At 52.6% G+C, this 25,433-nt stretch overlaps 2 protein-coding genes across 2 annotated transcripts; one reads left to right on the forward strand and one right to left on the reverse strand.

The window, feature by feature from the left end:
- Nucleotides 1-1,620: 1,620 nt before the first annotated feature.
- LOC132347278 (SEC14-like protein 3) lies at nt 1,621-10,879 on the forward strand. Its single transcript, XM_059893670.1, is given in 13 exon segments — nt 1,621-1,674; nt 2,549-2,624; nt 2,911-2,954; nt 3,090-3,126; nt 3,129-3,148; nt 4,127-4,315; nt 5,256-5,351; nt 6,029-6,089; nt 7,282-7,365; nt 8,955-9,061; nt 9,429-9,595; nt 9,695-9,864; nt 10,691-10,879. Coding segments are annotated over 13 exon segments (1,227 nt in total). The 3' UTR covers nt 10,813-10,879.
- Nucleotides 10,880-20,671: 9,792 nt separating this feature from the next.
- On the reverse strand, nt 20,672-24,460 carry MTFP1 (mitochondrial fission process 1). The gene is made up of 4 exons (XM_059894099.1): nt 24,011-24,460; nt 23,112-23,239; nt 22,506-22,738; nt 20,672-21,306 (listed from the first exon to the last, which is right to left on the reverse strand). Exons 1-4 carry the CDS (start codon nt 24,075-24,077, stop codon nt 21,234-21,236), a joined length of 501 nt encoding a protein of 166 aa, XP_059750082.1. The 5' UTR covers nt 24,078-24,460; the 3' UTR covers nt 20,672-21,233.
- Between the last annotated feature and the right edge of the window lie 973 nt (nt 24,461-25,433).

The raw sequence follows: 25,433 nt of genomic DNA on the forward strand, positions 1-25,433 counted from the left end.
GCCTCTGATGTCCCCAGAGGTAACTGGGGCCCCTCACGTTAGAGGGATTAGGGCGAGAAAGGTGACTGGTGAGAAACAGGCAGGATTAGAGGCTAATGAGAGGGCAGTGGAGGAACCCAATCTCTGCATGCTGCCCACCTGGCAGGAAGTGGGTGTAGGTGGCAGCTGGGGGCTTTGCAGAAAGAGGCTGGAATGTGAAGTGGGGCGGGACCGGGGTGTGGAGAGGTACCTAACTGCTCCTGAGTGCACGTGGTAGGCACCCTGGATGGAGGGAGATCGCCAAAGACGGCCCCCCTTCTCCTTCTGGACCCAATTCTATCGGGCCCAGAGCAAGGAGGTGTCAGCACTAACCCACATCAGCGTAAAGAGGTCCCAAGACAGCCCAGGAGTGAGGACCAAGAATGCCCTGGGGGTAGGGGACCTGGGACAGCACTGGGAAGAGGGGCTTGAGTTAGCCCAGCTGTTGGGTCCGAGGCTAGACCAGGGGAAACTTTCAGCCCGTGTGGACCCCCTCAAGGCCTGGAAGATGTGGCCATGTGGCTGTACTGTGGTCTCAAGCAGATGCACTACTGGTTTCCTTATAGACAGTCATTGACAATGTGGCCTCTGCCCTCTTGGAGCTTCTGACAGCTGGAGAATCCCTTAGACGTGCATGACCCTTGACAGTCTATATCTCAAAGGACAGGGAAGCCTTCTGGGCTTCCCTCATCACCTGGCACAAGTGGTGGACGCCCCTCACTGATGTTTAAAATCCCAAGAAGCACCCTTACCGCCCCAAGGGCATCAACATGCCCCACCTCTCCCTTAGGACCCAGGGGATGCGAGGTCCTGGACAAGGACCCTTGTGTCCCCATGACCTCAGCGATGAGAAGGGAGGGAAGCAGGGTTGGGGGAGCTCAACCCTTCCCCGTATTGAAGGTGAGGAACCAGCACCACAGGATAGAATTTGAAAGACAGGAAAAGCAGCATCAGCCCTGTGGGAAAAAAAAACCTTTAGCAAGGACACCTTTCGAGTTCCATTTTTCTGCCCCAGCCTGTCTCCTCTTGAATATGGACATTTGTTGCAAAAAGACATGAGCCTCCCACCCCGACAAAGTGAATGAACTGTTTACTAGACTAAGTCCCTGACTCCTAGCCATCAGAGCAGGGTGAGGGTGATGCTTGCAGAACCGTAGGTGCGGGGTCTCTTCCTTAGTGAGATGGGGAGACTGAGGGTCGGAGAGAAGGGGTGCCTGCAGGGAGCAGTCCTCACTCCCCCTGAAATCCCCCCTTCCCTGGAGGCCTGGGGAGCACTGAGGGGGGTTCTACAGGTACCTAGCCTGGACCCCCATGCCATGGGAAGCCAGCCTTATTTCCTCCCAGCCTCTTCCACCTGGCAGGGGACCTCTGACACGCCCTGCCATGCCTACCTGCCTCCCCCCACCCTAAATTATCCCAGAGCCAAGCACGGGACCTCACTTAATCCCAATTATGTAATGTGCAACCCAACAGTTGGCCAAGGAGGAGGTGCCTGGAGCCATGCCCAGGACGGGGGGCAAAAGGCTCTGCTTGGTCAGGACCACAGACCAGGCTTGGCCTCTGCCTGCAGTGGCCTCCACTCCTCCAGCCTCACCCAGCACCATGGGTGGCCGAGTCGGAGACCTGAGCCCCAAGCATGCAGAGACCCTGGCCAAGGTGAGAGCCAGGGGAAAAGGGCTGAGAGGAGGAGGGAGGGCGGTGGCCGGAACACTGCCCCACTCTGTTGGCTCAGCATGTCCTTGACATTGTCTCTTTGCCATCACCTCACCCAGGGTTGGGTCTCCCAGTGCCCGGTGACATCAGCCCTGTCCAGGGCAGAGGTTGAGGGAACAGCACCACTTCCGGGCAATAGTGTGGGTGCCAGATCAAGCCTGACTTCTCATCCAGGAGCCAGACCCAGAGACCTTTACCTGACATGCCCCTCCCCATCTCCCCTTAGGTGGGAGCTGAAGATGCTGATGGTCTGCACTCTGACTGTGTTCCCTTTCACTCCCCAGGACCCTGAAAGATGACCTGTCTGTAAGAGCTGAGAGATGGAGTAGAGTGTGTTGTCATCCCCACGGTCAATGGGGAAGAGGATGGATAATCACTAACCATGTTTTTGTAGAAAATGGGATGGAAAAAAAGACAGAAGCCTTGGTGGGCTAACACATGAAAAGAACTAAGAATACATTCATACTCCAATCTACTTACCCACCCATCCACCCATTTATCTTTTCTTCCATCCATCCTCCTACTCCCACCCACCCGTCTATCTATCTACTCACACACCCATCTCTCCTTCTGTCCATCCACTATTCATTGATTTGTCCTTCCTTTTTTTCCCATCCATCCATCCATTCTTTCTTCTTTCTTATTTACTCACCCATGTATCCTTCCTTCCATTCACCTACCCATCCATCCACCCACCCATCCTCCATCACTGTGGGCCAGACTGCACTGGAAGAGAAGGAGGCAAGATGAAAACAATCACTGAGTCTGGGGCCAAGGCTCAGTGTGAAAACCTCTTCAATCAACGTCTCTCTTCCAGTTCCGAGAAAATGTCCAGGATGTGTTGCCTGCCCTGCCCAACCCAGATGACTATTTCCTTCTGCGCTGGCTCTGAGGTGAGGGCAGAGGTGGGGGAGGTCAGGGTGAGGGGGCAGTGAGAGGGCCCTTGTCCCAGCTGCTCCAGAAGGACCCAAGGCTCTCAGGATCCGACCACACCATCTTGCTTCACATGTTCAGATGCAGGAGAGGGGAGGGGACAGGAAAGGGAGGTCCCACCCAGGCCCTCAGTGCCTTCCATAGCCCCCCACTGCCCTCCATAGCCCCCCACTGCCCAGGACCAGGGCAAGATGACTGCAAGGCAACCTCTTTCCCACCTCATGCCTTCTTTCCATCTTCTCACAGCTCAGAATTTCGACCTGCAGAAATCAGAGGCCATGTTCCACAAGGTGAGACCCATCCCCCTCCCTGGAAATTTGGCAAGGGGCTTTGTGGGGGCAATCCCTGCCTCCAGCCCCTACCTCCAGCCCCTCCTCAGGGGTGCTGGGAGCCCAGTGAGATCTTACCACTCAACTCCCTTTCAGTACATGGAGTTCCGGAAGACCATGGACATTGACCACATACTGATTGGCAGCCCCCCGAGGTGAGCCAACACCCACACACCCCCCAGTCTCTTACAGACTTACCACCCGAGCAGTCTCTGGATCATCGGGACCATGAGTGGAGGGTAGCAAAGACCATGAGTGTGCAGGCACCTCTCCTGTAATAATTATGAATATTTCCTGGGGGCTTATGAGGTCCAAGCCTGAGTTAAGACTTTATCTGCATGATCTCATTTAATCCTCACAACCCCATGAGGTGGGTACCATTGTCCCCATTGTACACATGAGGACACTGAAGCCCAGCAGTGGTTAAACAGCCCACCCAAAGTCCCACAGCCCCAAGGTGGAGCTGGGATTTGAGCTCAAGCTTGTCTGTCCTCCAAATCCAGGCTCTTCACCACCACAGTTAGCTCGTGGATCTGAGCTCTCACCCCTAGGGCCTTGGTGAAAGCATCCTGTCTAGGTGGGAAAGAAACTTAGCTCAGCAAGAAGTTGGAGAGAAGAGTCCCACCACTGGCGTCTTAGTAAAGCAGTGGTCCTAGTTTCATTTGTGGAGCACAAGCTCTGAGTCAGGCACTGTGTGATCTTGGGGACTTTCCCCAACAGAGGAGGGGGAATGGGGCTCAGATAGGTGGCATCACTTGCTCAAGGATGCACAGGAGGGAAGCAGTAGCATCTGTTTTTGAACCAGGTCTGTGACCTTCAGAATACATGTTCTTCATCACTAAGCCCAACTCCTTCCCATGGAAAGGGACACGGGAGACACTGGGGGCAGAACTAAGGAGCCCAGAGGCCTCAAGCAGGCATGGCTGAGACCTGCCTTGGCCATGTACCTGCTGTGAGCAAGACCCCCTCCTGCAAGCCCCTCAGTTTTCTCACCTGGACAGTAGTGCCGCCCTCCAGCAGAGAGACAGTGCTTGTACCACGGTGTGTGTTGGCTCAGGCCACCCACGGCAGCCTGGTCTGGGTATCTCTGGGAAGTGCATGATGCCAAGTTTCGTGTGTTTGTCCATGCCCAGGTGATCCAGAAGTACATGCCTGGGGCCCTGTGTGGCTATGACCATGACGGCTGCCCTGTGTGGTATGACATCATCGGGCCACTTGACCCCAAGGGCCTGCTTTTCTCCGTCACCAAGCAGGACCTGCTCAAGACCAAGATGAGGGACTGTGAGTGCATCCTGCGCGAGTGTGACCTGCAGACAGAGCGGGTGAGGCTGCCAGGGGACGTGGTCCCAGGAACACCCCTGTGCTCTCTGCTGTCAGTCAGAGGGCTCTGTGGTCAAACACCAGCTCTGCCGCTTCCCCGAGCTGGAAGAGTTTGCCACCTTGGAAAGTGGTAACTTTGGTGGTGGTAACTTTGCCACCTTGGAAAGTTACCTCACCTCTCTGAGCCTGTTTCCTCACCTATAGAACAGGGACAATAATAATGGTCGCAAAGATTAAATTAGATAATGCAAGTATATGGCTGGCATACAGGGCCTAATTCATATTTCTCAGAATGCTAGCTACTGTTATTCCCTCTGAGTCTTTGCCCCTGTTGTTCCTCTGTCTGGATAACCCGACCTCCAGCACACACACTTCCGTCCCACACTTCCTTGGCTCTCTCCTATCTATCTTTCAGGTCTCAAACTGTCACTTTCTCTGAGGCCCCCGTCTGGGTTAACGTGTGTTTCCACAGCTCCCATGTTGTCCAGCTCTCACTTCAGGACCATGGGGATCTGGTTGCTTGTCAGTCTCCCCAACCAGACTGTGAACTCTTTAAGGACAAGAACTCTGGATTATTGAGCTACATGCTATACTTTCAGTGTCTGGCTCAAAATAGGTGCTTAATAAATATTAGTTGGACAAATAGAGGGATGATTGGCTGAATAAACAGCAGTATGAAGGGATGGATGGGTGAACTGATGAGTGGGTGGGTCAATTAATGGATGGATGGATAGACATGATGGGTGGATGGATGATGAATGATGGGTGATGGATGATGGATGGATGGTGGATGGATGGGTGGTAAATGCATTCACTGTTTTGTCCACTCATTCATCTGAGGGCAGAGTAGGAATCTGGGAGAAGCCCTGAAGGGTCATGTGCTGGGGTCACCATCTCCCAAGTTCTGAGCCTGCACCCTGATCCTTGCTCTCATCCTCACAGCTGGGGAGGAAAATTGAGACCATCGTGATGATATTTGACTGTGAAGGCCTGGGGCTGAAGCACTTCTGGAAACCCCTGGTGGAAGTGTACCAGGAGGTGGGGAAAGGCCCCTGGGCACCCCTGCTTGCTTTAACGACCAGCTTGGCCTGCTGTGACCTTGCTGCTCACTCAGAGCCAGGATCTGGTAAAAGGTGGTGGCCTTCCTGGGCCCCATCCCTGCAGCTCAGGACCCAAAGATATGTTCGCTGGAAGATCCCACAGAGCAGGCCTCAGGGACAACACTGTACTGAGACCATAGGGGCCAGCTTCAGACAAACCCCGCCCAGCCCTGTCATCCCTAGCTCTGTGACTCAGGGGAGTCACTTTATCCCTCCATGCTTCATTTTCCTCACTTACAAAATGGGGATACTGATTGCACTTCAAAGGGATGTAGGGATATTTCAGTGAGTTGTTATGTAAAGTGTATACACAAGTGCTTGGCAAATAGTGAACGTTTAATAAACAGTAAACGTTTTATTTACTATTACATAAATTATTATTATATACTACCGTTGCTATAACATTTGCTCTAAAAATGATTATTGTTGTGTAATTACTATTAGGGTATGGTTGCAATAGTCTGGGGTGAGATTTCCTCCAGGGGCCATAGAGGTGATAGAAAGAAGGGAAACCCTCCACAGCCCTCTGAATCCTCCAGAGGGGAGGTTGCAAAGGGAATGGGGGTAGGAGGAGAAGAGGTGTGGGCTCTCATGGGGTCTTTCTTGGTTCCACAGTTCTTTGACCTCCTTGAAGAGAATTACCCAGAGACCCTGAAGTTCATGCTCATTGTGGAAGGTGTGTGGCAGGTGACTTCAGTCCCCTGTGCCTCCAGTTCCTTATCTGCACCCTGGGGACAATACTAGCACCTTTTTCCCTGGATAGCAGTGAGGCAGGTTGGTTGCTTGGCTGCATGCAAATCAGAGTGCCTGAAACAGAGTAACTTCTCCATAAATGGTAACTTCTATGGTTGGCTTTACTGCAAGAAGAGGCAGCTCCAACCTCAGTTCTTCCAGGAATCCCCCCTCACCTTTCCCACCCATGTTGATCTCTCCCTCCTCAAACTGCCTCTGGCACTGGCAGCTGGTGCAGCTCAGTCTGGCCTTTCCTGTCAACTGCTTTCTGGGGCCTCCAGTTGTCTTGTGTGTATTCATCCTGTTTTCCTTGGGTTGTCTGCTCCTTGAAGGCAGGGCCTCTGATTCTCCACTTCTGTTGTATCCCTCACAGGCCTGGGGCCAGGTGGAAACTCAGTAGGTATTTGGGTGGTGGTTGTTTGGGTGGGTGGGTGGATAGAAAGATGGATGTATGTTTGATGGTTAACTGGTTGATTCATTGCTTAGTTTGTTGTCTATTTGGCCAGTTGTTTAGCTGGCTGGTTGACTGGTGGCTAGCTGGATATCTGGTTGTCTGGTTGGATAGCTGTTAGCTTGGTAGACTGACCGAGTGACTAGTTAGCATTTTGATTGCCTATGTGGGTGAGTGGCTAGTTGGGAGATTGGTTGGTTGGTTGGCTGATTTGTTGCTTGGCTGTATCTTGGATGGTTGATTGCTGGTTGTTTGAATGGTTGGCTGGTTGGTTATTTGAATGGTTGACTGACTGGAAAAGGCGGTTGGTTGGGCAGTTAGCTGGTTGTTTAATTAGCTGATTGGTTTACTGATTGGCTGACATGTTGATTGGTTGTTTGACTATTTGGTAGGTTGGCTCTTTGATTGGTAGGCTGATTGATGGGTTGGTGAGAAGGTGAATTGATTGGCTATTTTTTGGCTGGTTTGCTGGCTGTTTGATACATTGAATGATTGATTGGGTGGTTGGTTAGTTGGCTGCTTGTTGTTTTAGTTGACCAGTTGGTTGGATGGTTTGTCAGATGCAGGGCATTGGAACTTGCCAAGGTAACTCATGATTCCTCCACATTGTTGGCTATGACTGTTATGCAGAGAGTGGCCCAGTGGAATTATCTTTTCCCCATTATACTTGCTTATATCTCTCCAGCCACCAAACTGTTCCCTGTGGGATACAACCTCATGAAGCCCTTCTTGAGTGAGGACACTCACAGGAAAATTATAGTGTTGGGAAATAAGTAATTCCAGCTCCATCGCCTAAGCTCTACGTATGAACTTTGGAGTAAGTTTGGTCCATCAACCTCTCCAGAGATCCACACATCACCTAAAGTCAGAGGCTCCTCCTTCTCAAAGATGAAATGGGCCTTACACTATAGAGTCTATCCTGTTACCTCTGTCTTACTTCCTGCCATGCATCTTTGGTGACTAAAGCCTCCACATCTTTCTCCTTATCAGTTTCAGTTTGGTTGCTAGTCAACCTCTGGGCTATGGGCATCAGTTTCTTTTCAACACTCATCGCCTCAGTGCTTCTGAAGGCAATTTGGGCTGAAGAGGATGAGGAAGAAGAGCAGGAAGAGGAGAAGTGATTCAGAGAAGGAATGCTCAGTAAGAAGGGACTGGATAAGTAAATAACAATGCATCCATTTGATGAATTATTGGGCAGCCATGAAAAGTGATTTGATGTCATGGGAAATGTCATTAAGTTAAAAGAAAAATAGATTATAAAGTGGTGTGGATAGTATGGTCTTATTTTTATAAAAACAAGAATATATTTCTAGAAGGAAATACAACAAAATAATTTTGTGGTTAGCAAGAAATCAGGTGGTTTATAATTTTTTTTTATATTTCTGTACTTTCTAAACTTTCAGAATTACATGTATTACCTTTATAAGTGGGCAAAAAAAAATGTTTTAATGATAGAAAAAAAGAAATAGAGAAGAGAAATACTTCTTAAACTCAACTGGTGACCCTGAGCTTGGAGGATAACATCTCATAATCAGAATGATCAGATCATCAAATCAGGAGATCTGAGGATCCAGGGGGATGGGGATGAATCTAACAAATCCCTGTTTTCTCTCCCTTTCTGATACCTGAGTCTCTGCCTCTGCTTAGATCCACTGGGGTAGGGAGCTGGGTGGATCACAGGTAGCCCCCAAATTCTGGAGCAGTGTGGGTAACTGCCACACTCCAGACCCACATCCAGGCCTCTGCCCCATTTGGTGGTGCACAGGGTTCTGTGCATTTGGCTGTGAGATGCCAGGCATTATGGTCTTTCTTCTCATCCCACTGGTATCTCCCATGGCCACAGCAGGGGATAACTTGAATTGGTTATAGGGCTGGGGCCATGGTGACACCCCAGGATCCAGAACACTTAGAGCTTTGCATAGGGCATGAAGAACAATAACGGGCATTATGATTGTGGTGATTAAGCAGCAGAGAGGGGGAGGTCCTTTCAAAGACCCAGGGCTGTCCCTCTCCACCCAGAGGTCTGACTTGTGTATGCCACTTGCACACAGTGTGGCCCCTGACATGGTCCTTGACCTCATTAGGCTCCTTGAAACAATTAAACAACTCTAATCTTGACTGCTCATGACTGGGAGACCCTCAAAAATGTGCAAACCCATCAGCCAGGGAAAAGATGTTTCTATAGCAACACAATGCTGGAAGACATTTCTGCAGCCTAAGGCCTGGGGGCCTAGGGAATGGGCCCTGGCAGCCTAGCTCCTGTAGGGCTTCTCCCCAAGGTCAGGTCCTCCTGGTAGGAGGGGGGCTGATGGGTCCCCTCCATGCTCAATAGTCACCCTTCAACCCCTCTCCCCACAGACAACTGGAAGGAAGGTTTGCTGAAACTCATCAGTCCTGAGGAACTGCCTGCCCAGTTTGGGGGGGCCCTGACCGACCCAGATGGGGACCCCAAATATTTAACTAAGGTATGAAGAGCCCCAGAACAGGGGAGGGTAGAGGAGTAGAGCTGGGTTCCTTTCTCACCCACTCATTCATTCCACAAATGGCTATGGAGAAACCCCTGTGAGCCAGGTATTGAGTTAGTCCCAGCCCTGCCCTAACAGAGCTCTCAGCAGCTGTGCAGGCAAACAAGAAATGGGGAAATTTTGACCCAGAGGGATGAGCTGGAAGGGGAAGTTCCCAGAAGAGGCCCTGATTGAGGATGGAGGGACACAGGAGGCTTCCCAGGGTGGGGGGATGGGTAGGGGAGGACAGGATGAGCAGGATACTTCCAGGAGATGGGGAAATACCTCAGGCAGGAGAAACAGCATGAACAATGCAAGAGGGGGGGAGCAAGCCCATCTTGCTCTGTGTCTGCAAATCAACTATGGTGGGGAGATCCCCAAGTCCATGTACATGCGGGACCAGGTGAAGACTCAGTACGAGCACTTGGTGCAGATCAGCCGCAGCTCCTCGCACCAGGTGGAGTACGAGATCCTGTTCCCAGGCTGTGTCCTCAGGTAAGGAACAGGCCACCGACCCACCCCTGGCTGGGCCCTAGCCCCTCAGGGACCCTTCAGCCTGAGCAGCGACCTGTTCCCCTCCTTCCCCCAACACAGGTGTCAGTTCTCATCGGACGGTGCAGACATCGGCTTCGGGGTTTTCCTAAAGACCAAGATGGGGGAGTGGCAACGGGCTGGGGAGATGACGGAGGTGCAGCGCAGCCAGCGCTACAACGCCCACCTGGTGCCCGAGGATGGGAGCCTCACCTGCACGGAAGCTGGCGTCTGTAAGTCTGCCCTGGCTGGGCCCCAGACCTGGAAGGTTGGAGCCACCTGTGCCATGGTTTATAGGAAGAAACAGAGGGGTAGTGACCACCCCCCTCACGGACATACACCCTAGGTCAGTGCCATTCATCCATACAGTCACTCATTCGGTCCACACTTGAGAGCACCTATCGTGTGCCAAGAGCCAGAGACAGAAGGGGTTGAGAGCACTCAGGCCGCAGGACACAGGCAAGGGACAATAGGGCAGTGACATTCCCCAGGAGGAAACTGGGGCTCTGAGAGGTAAATCAACTTGCCCAGAGCCACACAGCTGAGTGTGGTACCAGGGTCCCACTTCAGCCTCGTGGTAGCTGCATAACCCTGAGCAAAAAGTCTTACTGAGCACAGGTTTGCTCACCTGTGAAGCAGAGGCTACTCCTACCTCTCGGGTGCCTGTAATGAGGCAGAAGGCATGCACAGGCCTCGCCCTGCACCCCACTTCATCAAGGGGCCTGGGAGGCCTCTGATGTGCCGAAATGCCCCCCTGGCACACCTGTCATGTGACTGTCCAGGTGTGGACACAATGGGAGGCAGTGGCTATTGTTCTCATTGCCAGTTGGTGCAACTAAAGCCAGGCTGGGCACATGCCAGGAGGAGGTCAGTTTCTGTTTACAGGCCCTGCTCAGGAATGACAGTTCCCATGGGGAAGGGAACAGGAGTCGGGGGAACTTGGTCCAGCTTGGCAAACACAACAGGTGGGAACACAGCCCGTTCTCCCCCATGGCCAGGGCAGGGCGCAGGGAGTGTGAAGCCAGGCCAAACTACCCATCTGTCCATCTGTCCCCCCAGATGTCCTGCGCTTTGACAACACCTATAGCTTTGTCCACACCAAGAAGGTCAGCTACACAGTGTAGGTGCTGCTCCCGGATGAGGGCATGCAGAAATACGACAAGGAGCTCACCCCTGTCTAGGCAGCTCCCTCACTTCCCAGAGACCCCTGACCCTCTGCTTTTGGTCTATATATCCTACTCTTCCCCCAGAAATTGCTCAGTAGTCCTCTTGACTCTGTGACACTAGTAAGTAAAGAAAAGGCTGTCTTGGGGAAAATGCATATGCTGTGGTCAGGTCAGGAAAGGTACGAGAGGCACAGCTTTGGAGAATGCCGAGGTTGCAGAAAAGGAAGAAGCAAGGGTAAAAACAAGTGGCTGTCCCTGAAACCCAAAAAATAGCAAAACGAGTCTCCTAGCCTTTGTCCTCACTTCTGAGGCATTTGTGTGCTTGAATTTTTTCTCCATGAGTTATCAGCAACCTGGGTTGGAGATGTATCTAAATTCTTTTTACTGCTACTCCTTATGTAGTATATGCTCAATATATACTTGTGAAGTTGAATGGAGGTAGGGAGCAAGTGATTCATGGGTGTGCAAGATAAGAAGTACTAGGGGAGATTTCAGCACCTCGGACAGGGACAGAGCCGTGGAGGGGGTGGACTCTCTTGGAGACCCAGGGGACCCAGCCCCCAGATCTATGGCAGTGGCTGCCCCCTTGGGTAGGTAGGAGCTGCCTAGAGAAGGCTTCGTCTGACTCAGAGCACACAGCTTCCCCAACCCATCTCTACCACCCTCGCCGCCTTCCCTTGCAACTCACAGCTTATGTTTTAAGCAATTAAAGGCACTTTGCTAGAAGCAAAGGAAGTCACATCTGGCTCTAGCTGCTGCCTGGCGATAATAAAAAAAACCCACAGTTGTCATTCGGTGAGTGCTCTCTATGTACCAAACACAGTGCCAAGTGCTTTATGAGTTTAGCCCATTTCACTCTCAGGCCTGCCCTGAGGCCACGTATCATGGTCACCTATGCATAAGGAAACCAAGGCTCAGAGAGGTGAAGTCACTCACCCAACATCATACAACTCTTTTTTTTTTTTTTCTTTTTTTGGCTGCGCCACACAGCTTGCGGGATCTTAGTTCCCTGACCAGGGATCGAACCCATGCCCTCTTAAGTGGCAGATCCAAGACCTGTTTTTTTTTTTTTTTTTCACTCTAAAGACATTGCTCTTAATTGCCCTATAATACTGCTTCCTAAGACCCTACTTTTACAGAGAAGGAGAGAAGGAATGACTTGTTTGTCCTAGATCGTCCAGTGGAAGTGTCTTGGATGTCACCCTCTCCAATCTCAGTTTGTGGGCAGAGGAGGTGTTATGCCCATTGGGCAGCTGGAACAATGGAGACCCACAATGCTAATTAAGCAGCTCCTCCAAGGAAACTCACAGCAGAGGGGGCAGGGCTTGTGCTTCAAAGCCCAGCATCCGGTCCACTGTTTGCATGGCCTCTGAGAAGCATGGCCTCTTGCCATCCACCAAGACCCTGGGTGACTAGAGGAGACACCAGGGCCCCAGGACGTTCTTGCTCCAGGGACATGGCCTCAGGGACATGGAGCTGCTGGCTTGAGCCCCAGGTCCTGACACATCTCTTGACAGGAGTCGTCGAATTACACAGAGACTGTGGATGGTTGGGAACCAAAGGACTTGAGATTCCTTGGGAATGAGCTGAGGGCCGAGCCCGCTGGGGTGAGCCCACCCATGGGCAGAACAGGAGGCCTGACTCTTAGACTAATCAAGCTAATGTTCAACAGCAGCTAGTACTTTCCATCTGCACTTATGGACGCATTTTATAGATGAAAAACAGCTCCCAAAATGCACTGGCCTTGTTTCCTTCAGCCCATGGGTGGCAGAAATAGGACTGGAGCTAAAGGCACCCTCCTCCCACCACTAATTCACGTTACTGCAGCAACTTGCCAGAACAGGACAAGACTGCCGACTCTCTGAGGTGGGGTCTGGGGTGGGGGTGTGGATAGGAAGGAGGAAAAGAAGAAAGGTTGTCAGATTTAGAAGAAGAAAAAAGGCAATACTTGGGACATACTTAAAATGTATTGTTTATCTGAAACTAAAATGTAACTGAGTGTCCTATATTTTATCTGGCCACCCTACAAATAAGGAATGAGAGAGAGGAGAGGGAGGCGGGGAGGCAGAGAAGAGGAGGATGGGTTCATACTCTTGGAAGATGGTGGCAGCAGCTGCAGTTGGGGCAAGGATGTCATGGGGGGAGGATGGCTCAGCCCCAGGGATACAGCGTGGAGGGACAGGGGGTCTCACCCTTGCCCCTTGAGGTAAAGACCCCACCCCCAGGCTGCAGCAGGGGCAGAGGATGAAGGGGTGGACCCTTTGCACCCTTGAGGCTGAGGCAGCTGTGAGCAGTTCTGTTGGATTATCTGCATTTGTCTAAGCTCCTCTACTGCAGCTCACAGACCCCATTTTGAACAAAGGGGGAACTTGCTACCAGGAGGCAGGGGCAGCGCAGAGAGCTTAGGCTAGGACTGGAGCCAAGAACCAAAAAGTGCCCCTTGGTACCTGTGGATGCCCAGCTAAAGCAAACCCACTCCTACTCCGTAGCCACAGTCGGTGGGAAGCAGCCCTCCAGCTCCCAGCCTCCAGGTCTCCAGTCTCACCCAGGGGCAGGATGCTTTGCTCCAGTTCTGAGTGTCCAGGAGGTGGCTGGGGAGGGAAGGAGACCCCACTTAGCCTTGGCTAATGGGCCCCCTCATTCCAGCAGCAGTCAGTAACCAGTATAGTGGCAGGAAGACCGAGGACTGCAGGCTCCCCACTGTGTGCGAAGGGAAGTGAACTCCCAGTTCCCACAGCCCAGAAATGCCAGGGAAGAGACGGGGAAGGAAAGACCTCAGCTGCCCTTGGGAGGCAAAGATGGTGACCACAGCCTGTTTCCCTTAAAAGAGGGGGTTCAAATTTGGCAGCTGAGGCCGAAAGTCTGGGCCAGTTAACCTTGTAGACCCCAGTCCAGGGCAACCTTCTGTCCTGATGCTAATTAGGCACCAGACCCCATCCTCTTCCCCAGGAACCCAGCACTGCTGCAGCCTTTCCAGAGAATCCACTTTCACATCACACAGTTAAGGTCAGCTTTGCCCCCCAGCACATGGTACAAACACACACAAGTACCAGAGGGAGTTAAGACCAGAGCACTAGAGAAGTAGAAAGCTTTATTGTGTGTATATAAAGGGTGATTTAGTGGTCTTCTGAAGGGCCCCCTGACTCCCTGATTTCCTCAGCGGTTGTCTGGGACACTCCATCAGTCTCCTCCTCCAAAGACGGTCTCTCCATTGCCCTGGCCACAGGCTGCCTCTCCTCGGTGTCTGGCCTGGTCCAGGCCCGCCTCAGTGTGTTCCCCAGCCAACCTCGAGGGCAGCTCAGCTGGAAAGCCTCCAGCACCTTCCTCAGGGACAGCAGGATCGGGATCTACAGCAGAGTGACGCAGCTGACGGCCAGAAGCACTGCCAGCAAGTCCTTCCACGTCTTACAGGAGGCCGGGAAGCACCTCAGGGCTGCCCAGTGGTGTGGGGCAGGCCGTGCGGGGTAGCTAGAAGTGACCCTGAGCCCACAGTTACTCATCAAGGTAAAAAAAGAAAAGCCAGGAGCAGGCAGGGAAGCTGGAGATGGGACAGGGCAGAGGGGACAGGACCACAAACGAGTGTCTGTGAACCTGGATGGTGGTGGGACCAGTCCTCTCAGTCCTTTTCCTGGTTTTCCTGTACCAAGGAGAGGCCACCTACATTTCCAGGATAAGGATTTCCCATGATGTGGGTGAAGCATCCAGCTACGGAGCTAGCTGAGGCCTTTCATCTCTCCCAATTACCCAGCTTCCAGAACCCAAGGCCTGTGCGTTATGGCGGCCAACACTTTCATTTCAGAGAAATGGGGAAGGAGTTTGCCCAGGTTCCCACAGCTTGAAACAGGAAGTATTCACCTGTAGGAGGTGGTGTTGTAAAAACAGGATTTCTGGCCAGGCTCAAAGGGTCTCTTCCAACTCCAGATGCTCAGCCAGCAGATGGTATATACTTAAGGAAGAACCTAGGCCCCCAGCCCCAGGTGAGAGGGCTCCTCTTGAGCTCCCATGCCCCCCAACACAACCACTTGTGTTGAACTACGTTATGCCTCATTTATCCAACTGGGCACTGCAGGGAGAAGCCAGGTCAGCCTGTGACTGTCACAGCCCCAGCCCATAATAGGTCCTTAGAGGGAGAGAAAATTCTTCTCCTGATTTTCCTTTACCCATGGGCATTTCCTCACTGCAACCCTGGTTTAGAACAGGGGCAGATTGGAACCCATGGGTAGTTTCTGCTATAGGGCACTGGTTAAGTTACAACTCGACCAGACTGGAATTCTACATAGCTGTTAACATTCATGGGAGAATACAAAAATGTATTCTCCTGGGAATTCCCTGGCAGTCCAGTGGTTAGAACTGCATTTCCACCGCAGGGGGCATGGGTTCAATCCCTGGTCAGAGAACTAAGATCCCACTAGCCATGCGGCATGGTCAAAAAAAAAAGTATTCTCCCGTGCAGAGAAATGGGATATTCAGTGGGAGGAAAACAAATTCTATCATGGCATATGCAGACCTATTTTATAAAACACTAACTTAGTATATGCCCAAGGATTGGTGATTCTCAGGGTTTCAGGATTTTCATTTTCTGTTCTATATATGATTTAACAGTTAACATTGAGATCAGCTCTTAAAAGGAAGTGAGAAGTCAGTGTAGCGTATGACTCTTATAAAGAGACGTACAGACAGGAAATTCTAGTGTCATCTTGGGATAATCTCCAAGCAGCGTTAATTGTCCTTTGTGCATCTGTATCTCCGGTGATGGAAGTATCTTACTGTAAAGAAAGGAAGCTTCAAGTTGCCCCAGGCTGCCAGCATCCTTTGGGACAGGCCACAGTGCCCAGGTTCCTCCATCCTAATCACATCTATCAAAATCTCTGGGGTGAGTGGGCCTTCCCAGCCCCCCGTGCGATCCTTGGGCCAGGCTTGATCCCAGACTTGCTCCTGCACATGCAAATGCGAGACCCTCAGGGCCTTGCCTTTTGGTCAGAGCTCAGCCGAATCCAGGGCTGTGGGTTCCAAGTCCCAGCTCTGGATGCCTATCCCACTGCCATTCTCAGGGTGAGGGTTGCCAGATAATACAGGATGCTTGGTTAATTCTTTAAAATTTTAGTATAAATATATTTCATGTAATATTTGGGACATATTTAAACTAAGAAATTTATTGTTTATCTGAAATTCATGTTTAACTGCAAGGCCTAAATTTTGATTTGCTAAATCTGGAAAACCTATCAGGGGATCCAGCACTCCTTTCCTGGGCTGACCCCCAACTCTGCCCAAGATAGCCCTGGGAGGGGAAGCACAGTGACAGGAAGAGAATCTCCAGATCCACCTCGACCTGGGGCATCGCCCTCACCTCATCCTCTTGCACGTCATCGTTGAGCATGAAGGCCTCCACACTGAACCGCAGTGTCTCATTATTCTGCCGGGACCAAGGGGCAGAACCGGGGCCTACTGAGAAGCACCCGGGGGACAGACAAGGGATCCCAAGGGACCATCACCTCAGAGACTGGCCGTAACAAGTTTCCTGGGAAGCCATGGAAAGGCTTACTCTGTGGGACCTTCTTGCTCCCTAAAGCCACGTTAAAGAATGTCCACCCCATTACTAGAGTCTGGAGACAGACAAGGATCCCAAGGGACCATCACCTCGGAGACTGGCCATAACAAGTTTCCTGGGAAGTCATGGAGAGGCTTACTCTGGGACCTTCTTGCTCCCTAAAGCCATGTTAAAGAATGTCCACCCCATTACTAGAGTCTGCGGACAGATGTATTTAGCCTGAGCAAAGGGCAGAAGTTACAAAGTCAGCCACGAGTGACAAGACTCTAAGGCCCCTGCAACCACTCAATGGCCTGCACCCCGGCTGGGAAGGACAGTCTGTCCTCTGCCAAGCTACTCACAGCCCAGGTGGGCAGCTTCAGACCCCAGCAAGTTCAGGCCAGGCACCATAAATGGTTACTAATGACCAAGTGCAAAAAACAGACTTCTACACATGATTACACCAGTGGCCCAGCTAAGCAAGACCCCAGGATAGGGATGAGCTATCTGCCCCCATCTCCCTCCCCACCCCTCAAAACCCCACAGACCCCCAGTTGAAGACGAGGGTGTATGTCCTCTGAGAGCGGTTCAGGTTCACACACTTGTCCATGTAGAGCTTCATGGCCCAGTTTAGCACCGGCTGGATGCGGGCTTCTAGGGTCAACCACAAGCCTTCCACATAAGGGAAGTGGCGAGGCACCCGAGGGAAGAGGGTTATTCCTGGTACGTAGCCAGAGCTACCCCCTAACAAGCACCTACTGCATGCCGGGTAAATCACAGCCATTATCCCATTCTTTCCTGAATGGTCCTAGAAGTGTTATGCCCATTTTACAGATGGGGTGATGGAGGCTCAGAGAGAACTTCGGTTCTCTTACCCCAGCCTCATCTACCAAATGGGTGCACACCTGTCCCACCAGGGGTGGAAGACTGAGGCCAGGTACAGGATGGTACACATGGCCCACATTCTGCCCTCCTTGGGCAGCCCTCAGGGGTTCACTCTCCATCCCCTCCATAGGCACCAGGCCAAGCCTCACCATGCAGTACCTGGAGGGCCACCTGCAGGAGCTGTGTGTTGAGGGCTGAGGACTTCTTGGAGGGGTCCTTCAGGGGGGCCAGGCAGGGTTCATGACGGGCCAGCTGCAGCCGAGCTGTTTGCCTACCACCCAAGGAGCAGCCTGTGCTGGGGAGCTGCTAATGAAGAGGCACCACAGGTCAAGGGGTCCAGTGGGTCCCCACAGTCAGACTGGAGGGCAAGCCCTGAGCAAGTTCCCCTAGGGGGAGGGAATGGGAATGGGAGGACCGAAGGGAAGCTGCTCAAATAAGCTTGACCAGCACTGAGCATCCTCCTAGCTGCCATTAGGGGCTATTCCATATACCCCCATATGAACCGCACAACTGCCCCTATTTTACAGATGTGGAAACAGGCTGGGAAGTCCTGCTACCATCTGCCCATAGTTACATGCAGCTATCAGCTGCAGAACTTCGATTCAAACTCCCAACGAAGGGCTCTTCCAGAACTATTTAAAGATTGAAGTTACATGGCAAGATTTGGATGATACCAATGGTATTAAAATAAAAGCTGAGTTTACCTTTACCCCGTCCCTACCAGTAACTGCTTGCTTTGTGTCAGTGTGAGCAGCTGGCCTGTGTGTAAGCAGACTCATCCCTGAATGGTCCCCAGTTAATTCTTTTTACCATTTGGGCTCCTGATCACCTTGCCATGCTGCTTTGAAGAAGGATTATCTTGACCCAGAGCGCCTAGAGCAGACCAAGGACCAGAAAGGAGTTGAAAGGTTTTTTAGAAAGGAGAAGAATTTAAGGCAGTTGTGTAGTGTTTGCTGAGCATCTACTGCATGCCAGCTCTGTCCTGGAGGCCAGGGGTGCAGGGTGGGGGTGGGCCCCTACCCCTGATTTTGGCCTGGCTGGACAGCTCAAACCTTAAGAAGGAGGACCCTGGACTCTGGAGGTTCCTGCTCAGCCTGGCTCCCCAGACATAGGGTGAAGGTCAGGGAGGAGGAAGAGGTAACCTGGGGCTCTGGTGTCCTGGGCTCTCAGTGGGGGAGGCAGCAAGGGACTCCCAGGTCAGGGCGCATTGGGAGGTAGGGCTGAGTGTTGGAGGGCACCTGACAGAGTGACTCACAGGCCATCAGGAGGGAAGTCCCCTCCTCCCAGTATCCCCAGGATGCCAAGTCCAGCTCCTGTGGTGGCCCAGACCAGGCATGGGGGGATGAGTTATCCTCGCAGGGGCTCCCCAGGTACACAACTGGCAGAGGGAGGCTCAGCTCAGCTCAGGGGTGGGGAGGGCGTGAGGAGGGCCCCCACCCGCCACCCGCCACCCACCACCCGCCACCCGCCACCCACCACCCGCCACTCCAGCTCCCAAGGTAGACCCATTGCCCAGACCTTACCGAGAAGCAAGACCCGAGCAACATGCAGAAGCGCCCTGGGGACAGCCATAATGAGAAGAAACATTGCCCACCCCCCACAAGCCTCCTTAAATTGGCCCAGAGAAGGCTGGAGAAGGAACAAGCCTCACCTGGAGCCCACACGTGAGCCTAGGGCACGGCTGAGCTAGGCCAGGCCCAGCACTTCCACGTTCCCCCACCAGGGGCCCCCCACCCAACTGCAATGCCTTCTGATTTTAGAAAAGGTTCTGAAGCCCTCCTCACTCACGTGGGATTTAATAAGGCTGGTGGAAGGCTCACCGCACAGTGGACTTAACTTTCTCATCTGTAGGATGATAATGGTGGCATCTACCGCACAGGCCGTTATGGAGTTTCTGTAACACAGTGCTTCGCACAGTGTCTGGCACATAGTAAGAACTCCATCCATGTTCTCTGTGGGTGTCATCTGATGATTCTTGTTCAAGAGGAGGGAGAAGCATGATGATGATTCTGTCTGGGGGGCAGAAGCCAGGGAGGGTTCAAGGAGTAGGTACCGTTAGAGATGGACCTTGAAGGCTGAGAACAGAGGGAAATGGCGGGGAGGGCATTCCTGGCAGGTGGCATGGCCTAAGCAAAGGCGCAGAGGCTGGATGTGCAGGAGTCAGGGGAGGCAGAACAGAGGTGCAGGATGCGTCACGGTGAGAGATGAGACTGCGTAGGCCCAGAGGCTCTGAAAGCGAGGCTGAGGTGTTCAGACTGGATCCTGGAGGCTGTCAGGAGTCAAGGAAGGTATCAGAACAGAGGAGGGACTTGGGGAGATTGAGCCAGCAGCAGAATCAGATCAGAAGCATGTTCCTGGGCTTCCCTGGTGGCGCAGTGGTTAAGAATCCGCCTGCCAATGCAGGGGACACGGGTTCGAGCCCTGGTCTGGGAAGATCCCACATGCCGCGGGGCAACTGGGCCCGTGAGCCACAACTACTGAGCCTGCGTGTCTGGAGCCTGTGCTCCGCAACAAGAGAGGCCGCGACAGTGAGAGGCCCGCGCACCGCGATGAAGAGTGGCCCCCACTTGCCGCAACTAGAGAAAGCCCTCGCACAGAAACGAAGACCCAACACAGCCAAAAATAAATAAATAAAAAATAAATAAATTTATAAAAAAACAAAAAAAAAAGAAGCATGTTCCTTTATGCACTGGACCTTTAAGGAGTGCCCAAGACTTTCTCGCTTATAAAAATAAAACCATGATGATCACCCTCAGATGCACATCTTCGAATCATCATCCAATTATTTCCTCTGAATAAATTCTTAGGATTGGAATGCCTGAACCATAAAATTGGCATACTTTCTCTCTAGATTAGTCATCTGATGGCACAATTACCAATTATTTGCCCTTGAAATGGATGTCTCTTGCCACAATCATAATAGTGGTTAAATAACTCTGTGAGCCCCACTATGGCCAACTGCTTTGCAAGCCATTTCTCCTGTAACCCTCACAGCAGCTTCAGAGGGTCATTACAGACAACTGTACAGTGAGGAAGCAGGCTCAGAGAGGTCAGGTAACTTGCCCAAGGTCACACAGCCTGTGAATCAGCTCTGCCTGTGACTCTGTAGAGAGCCATAGGCTGGAAGGCAGTAGGCAAGGAAGCAGTACTGGGCTGGGGGGGGAAGGAGGAGGTGGGGGTTGGAGTGACTCCAACTCCAGGAAACAGGGACCTAACCACAGTGTGGTTTTAGGAGGCTTGCAGAAAGAGGGCAATGCCTACCCCAAAGGAGGCTGGCAGCACCACGGTGGAATCCCAGGCACCTGCAGGGGGGCATTGATGGGCGGGGAGGTACCAGACAGGCCCAGTGCTAGCCACTGTGAGTGATACATTGCCAGAGACATCGGCCTCCACCTCTGAGGGCCCCCAGCCCTGCTCCCCATCACCACATCCCTGCTTATCCCCAATAGAAAAGGAGAAAACTCAACTTCTTGAGGATTTATTGGACCGGGGGCTGTGCTGCCTTCCAGCCAGGCCCCAGCAGCCCCTCCATCAGGAAGGGGCTGCCAGAGAATCAGTCCTCAGGGTCCCCACTAGTGTACTCCTGCGTTTCTCCAACTGCCTGCTGCTTCTCCGTCAGCCACACTGCCATGGGGTGACCTGGCCGAGCCTTTGGGAATCCTGTAGGTCCCCAGCTTGCCAAGTGATCTTGGCCATATTCCTTGCCTTGTCTGGGCCTTAGTCTCCTTACCCTCCATGGGAGTATGTTATTGTCCTGTCAAGAGACAGGGCTGGGCCCACTCACAGTCCAGTCCGGCTCAGTATCACAGATTCCATGGAAGCAGATGGGGTTCAGGTCCTGTCTGTGAGTCACTGCAGCTGCTGCCCTGAGGTCTTTGTCTCTCAGTTTCCGTTCAGCTTAAAACCATTCAGGTGCCAGGGCCTTGGATCCCAGAGAGCTAGGCATTTGCAACCCCTGGCAGGAGGAGGGAGTTGGAACAGAGCAGGGAGTGGGCCAACCCACAGGCCAGGTACTGGGGTGGGGTCAGGAGGAACTGGGCTTCTCCACAGAGGGGTAGAGCTTGCGCAGGCTGGAGTCCAGGAGGAAGTCCACTGACCTGTGGGGCAATGGAGGGTCATGAGCAGGCAACCAAGGGGTACTAATGGGGGAATGGGAGGCAGGAGGTCAGGGCTAGGAAAGGGACTCCTGGATGCAGGACACAAGTGCCATCCTGGTGTCAGCCATCACCCTCTCTTTATTCAGTTGGGAAAACTGAGGCACAGAGAGGGTAAAAGACTCACACAGGACCTCAAGGTCAGCTATGTTCCTGAGGGGAAAGACTCCTCCTCCCACTCTATGTTCGTCTAGTTGGGTTGGCCCCATCTCTGGTTCTAAGGGAAGGCACATGACCCAAGCCGGGCCAGTCGGAAAAGGGAAACTGGCTCAGGGATGGGCACCCAGTCCAGTATGGACCAATGACAGCCTTCCTTGGGATTTTTGCTGTCACTATTAAGAAGCTTCCTATGGGGGGACTTCTCTGGCAGTCCAATGATTAAGACTTCACCTTCCAATGCAGGGGATGCAGGTTTGATCCCTGGTCAGGGAGCTAAGATCCCACATGCCTCGCGGCCAAAAACCAAAACATAAAAAAACGCAAAACAGAAGCAATATTGTAACAAATTCAATAAAGACTTTAAAAATGGTCCACATCAAAAAAAATTAAAAAAAAAAAAAGAAGCTTCTTATGGGGCTTGCTAAGCTGGGAGGAGGGGAGCTGGGAGCTGCTGGGAGCCATCTCTGTTCCCATGAAGGGAAAGTGACTGAAGCCAACACGGGGTGGGGTGGGGAGAAGGCCAGCAGAGAGACCCAGACCCCTAATAACATCAGTTGAGTGCTTGGATCCAGTCATGCCTCCAAGTAGCATAACTCTGGACTTTTCAGTTATGTGAAATAATCAATTCCTATTTTACTTAACCCAGTTTCACTTGGGCTTCTGTCACCAAAACTTCTCAAAACCCATCCCTTCCAGGGTGCACCTGTTCCTGCCTACCTCTGGTTTTCTAACACTGAGTTTTCTTTCTGGGAATTTACTTGTCCTGTGTCCCATACTCTCATGGCACCTCCTACCTTTATAGCCAAAGTACCTGCCAGATCATATGACAAGGGCCTAGACTGTCCTTTCTACCTCAGGAGCCCCAAGTGCCAGCCCTGCCTCCGCTACAACTGTTCTGTGAAAAGTGGATACACCCCCACACCTCTCAAAGTTTATCCCTGCCTGTAGGGTGGATGATTCCTGGGGCTGGGAGGAGCACCTACCTGTCGATGGGGTGGATGATGATGGGGATGGCCAGTAGCCCCAGTGCGGTGGTGGTCCACTTGCGGACAGCCAGAGGCCAGCGGGTAGCAGTGCCCAGGATATAGAGAGAGGCAGCACACACACGGTTGATAGTGAAGCCTGGGATGGCCACAGAGGCCAGAGACTGCCACACGAAGGTGTCCACCATGGCCACAGTCACTCTGGTGCTGCGGCCTGCCTCAGGGCTCGGCACCTGGCAGGCACAAGAGACATTTAATCCAGCAGGGGCAGAGGCAGGAAACCCTGCGGACAAGGGGCATGAGGCTGGACCAGGGAGAGGGAAGTGAAGGGGGTTGGGGACAGAGCCACGCTAGTGTTGGGTTCTGGGCTCCACCAATTCAGGGCTGAGGGTGGACTCACTCATATCCAGGACTAGGATATAGACTACGTCACCTGCGCTGGGGACAGGGTGCACTATGCTACAAACAGTACCAGGGTATGGAGTCCACCAGGCCAGGTTGTGGGGATCGGACTGTCCCAGAGGGACTTAACCACATGCAAGGCTGTGGACTGACCACAAGGGGAGTGGACGGGGGTGGGGGGTTGAGGGGCAGGTTAACACTCACGTCTCTCGCTTTCTTGCCCTTGTCAATGGCATCAGCCAGCACGTAGGAGCTGGACACACCATAGCTCAGCCACACGACAGCTGCAGGCACCAGGGAGCGGAAGGCCTCCCCCACCTCATTGGCGTAGCCTGGTGGGGAGGGGATATTTAATTCCTGAGCCTTTGGATTGTTTCACAAGGGAGCACTGGAGTGAGCTGGTTCTTATCTCAGTCTGCTGAGCAGTAGCTGGGTGACCTTAGACAAGTGATTTTACCCCTCTGAGCCTCAGTTTCCCAGCCTATAAAATGGCACTCATGATGCCCACCCCAACTCTCCCCTTGCGGAAAAGCTGAGTGCAGACACCTTTCTCATCACTCACTTGCCTTCACAGCCTGGGTTCTAGAAGCATCTGAGCTGATGGGTGAACAGGCAGTGAGAGAGACTAAGGGCAGCCCCACTGACCAGGGGCTCACCATATGCCAGGCCTTTATGTACTTTATCTCATTCTACCCTTACAATTACCACCCAATGAGAGAGACCCTGCGTTCATCCCTTTTTGCTGAGGAGGAAACAGGCTCAGAGCCAGTGAGAAGCCAAGATGGGAGTCCAAATGCCCTGACTCCACAGCCTGTGCCAGGCATGCCAGAGAAGGCGATCCGATCACCCGGGTCCATCCTCCTAGCTGAGCTGCAGCTTCCACCTGGGCATCTGACCAGCAGAAACCCCGAGGGCAGGGCTGGGAATACCAGAGCTGTGTGACCTTGAGCAAGTTCAGAACCCTCTCTGAGCCCAGTCTCTTCCCTGGCTAAATGAGAACTAAGATCCTCCCACCTTCTCCAGGTCCCTGACCGGCGTCTGGCAACCCCTGCTTCCCCAGACACGTGGTGTAGGGGTCGCTGTCCCCCTCGCCCCGCGCTCACCCAGGTACCGCACCCACGTGTCCCGGAAAAGGTCGCGCTCGGCCCCCCGCGGGGGCGGCTCGGACATGGCGCTTCCTCCTTGGCCTCAGTCGCTGCAGCGTGTACTACCGCCTCGGCTTCCACCGGCACTCCCGTTCGCAGCGGCGGGACGGGCCGAGCCGAAGGTCCCCAACTGAAGCACAGGTCATGTAGTCCCCGCCAGCAGGGAGCGTCTGCAAATTCCCCCCGCGCACCGGAGCCCCTCTCCCAGGTTTGAGTTTTACAGCTTAATTTTCTTCACGTTTTCTCGGGAGTCGAGCGGTTGGCGCGATCCTCTTCCAGCACTGGCTGTAGTGTTAGAACCTGAGAGACGGAGGTTCAAATACGGGATGCTGCACTTCTTGGCTCTGTGACCTCGGGCAAGAGCCTGTAACTTCTCTGCGCCTCACTTTATTCATTTGTTAATTGTGGGGAACAGGACAGGTTCAGTCCTGGGACGGTTTCGAGGATTAATTATACAGTCGTCATTTATTGAGTTTACTACCGGCCAGACCATTGGCTAAAGACTCTAGATGGATTACTTCTTTAAACCCTCCCACCAGCCTGGGACACCGCCCCCCACTCCCCGTTTTACCGATGAGTAATAGAGACACAGGAAAAATATTAATAGGTCACTTTCCCAGGACATATAACCGCTGAGTAGTGAAGCCGGCATTGACTCCAGGCAGTGCAGCTCCAGTTCCCATGCTCCTAAGGTGAGCTGAGTAAATGAGGCTGGGGGAGCGAATGGTGAGAACCCTGGTGATGTGGATGCTTGGACTCTTAGAGTCCCTACCCCATCCTCATCTATCAAGCACTGGAGTCTAACTGGACCGAGCCTCTTCGGGGCAGGAACACGAATGAACGAATGAGGCCAGGGAAACAGGGTTGGGGTACAAGACTTCAGGGAAATGAGCAGAACAGAATGAGAGGACGTGGGGTTATTGATTACTGAAGAGGAAACTCTTCCCCTGCTGCACCTCAGTTTACCCATGTGAGGAGTAAGTGCACTTCACTAAAGCTCTGTGAATCCTTTGGGGGTACCAGCGAGCAAAGGCCCAGCCTTTAAAGACAGGCAGTCCTGGGTTCAAATGCCAGTTGTGCCGCCTATGGACGGTCAGCCACGTCTGTAAGAAATAAGAGTAGCCAACATTTACTGAGCGTACACTTGTACCAGGCTTTCTAAGCGCTCTGAGTGTATTATTTCCTTGAATCCTTGTAATAAGGCGATAAGCACAGGGCTGTTGCCTGGTACCCAGGAGACGCTCATTAAAGAATTAGCTTTATTATCATCAAATAAAGGTCACAGCCTCCCTGTTGAGGTCCCTGATTTCAGCCCTGGGAGTCTTCATCATTGTAGGATCGTGTAGGGCAGCCAGGTCAGCTGTGATCTCGCAGGAAGCTG

Source organism: Balaenoptera ricei, chromosome 14, assembly GCF_028023285.1.
Source record: "Balaenoptera ricei isolate mBalRic1 chromosome 14, mBalRic1.hap2, whole genome shotgun sequence".
Taxonomy (NCBI): domain Eukaryota; kingdom Metazoa; phylum Chordata; class Mammalia; order Artiodactyla; family Balaenopteridae; genus Balaenoptera; species Balaenoptera ricei.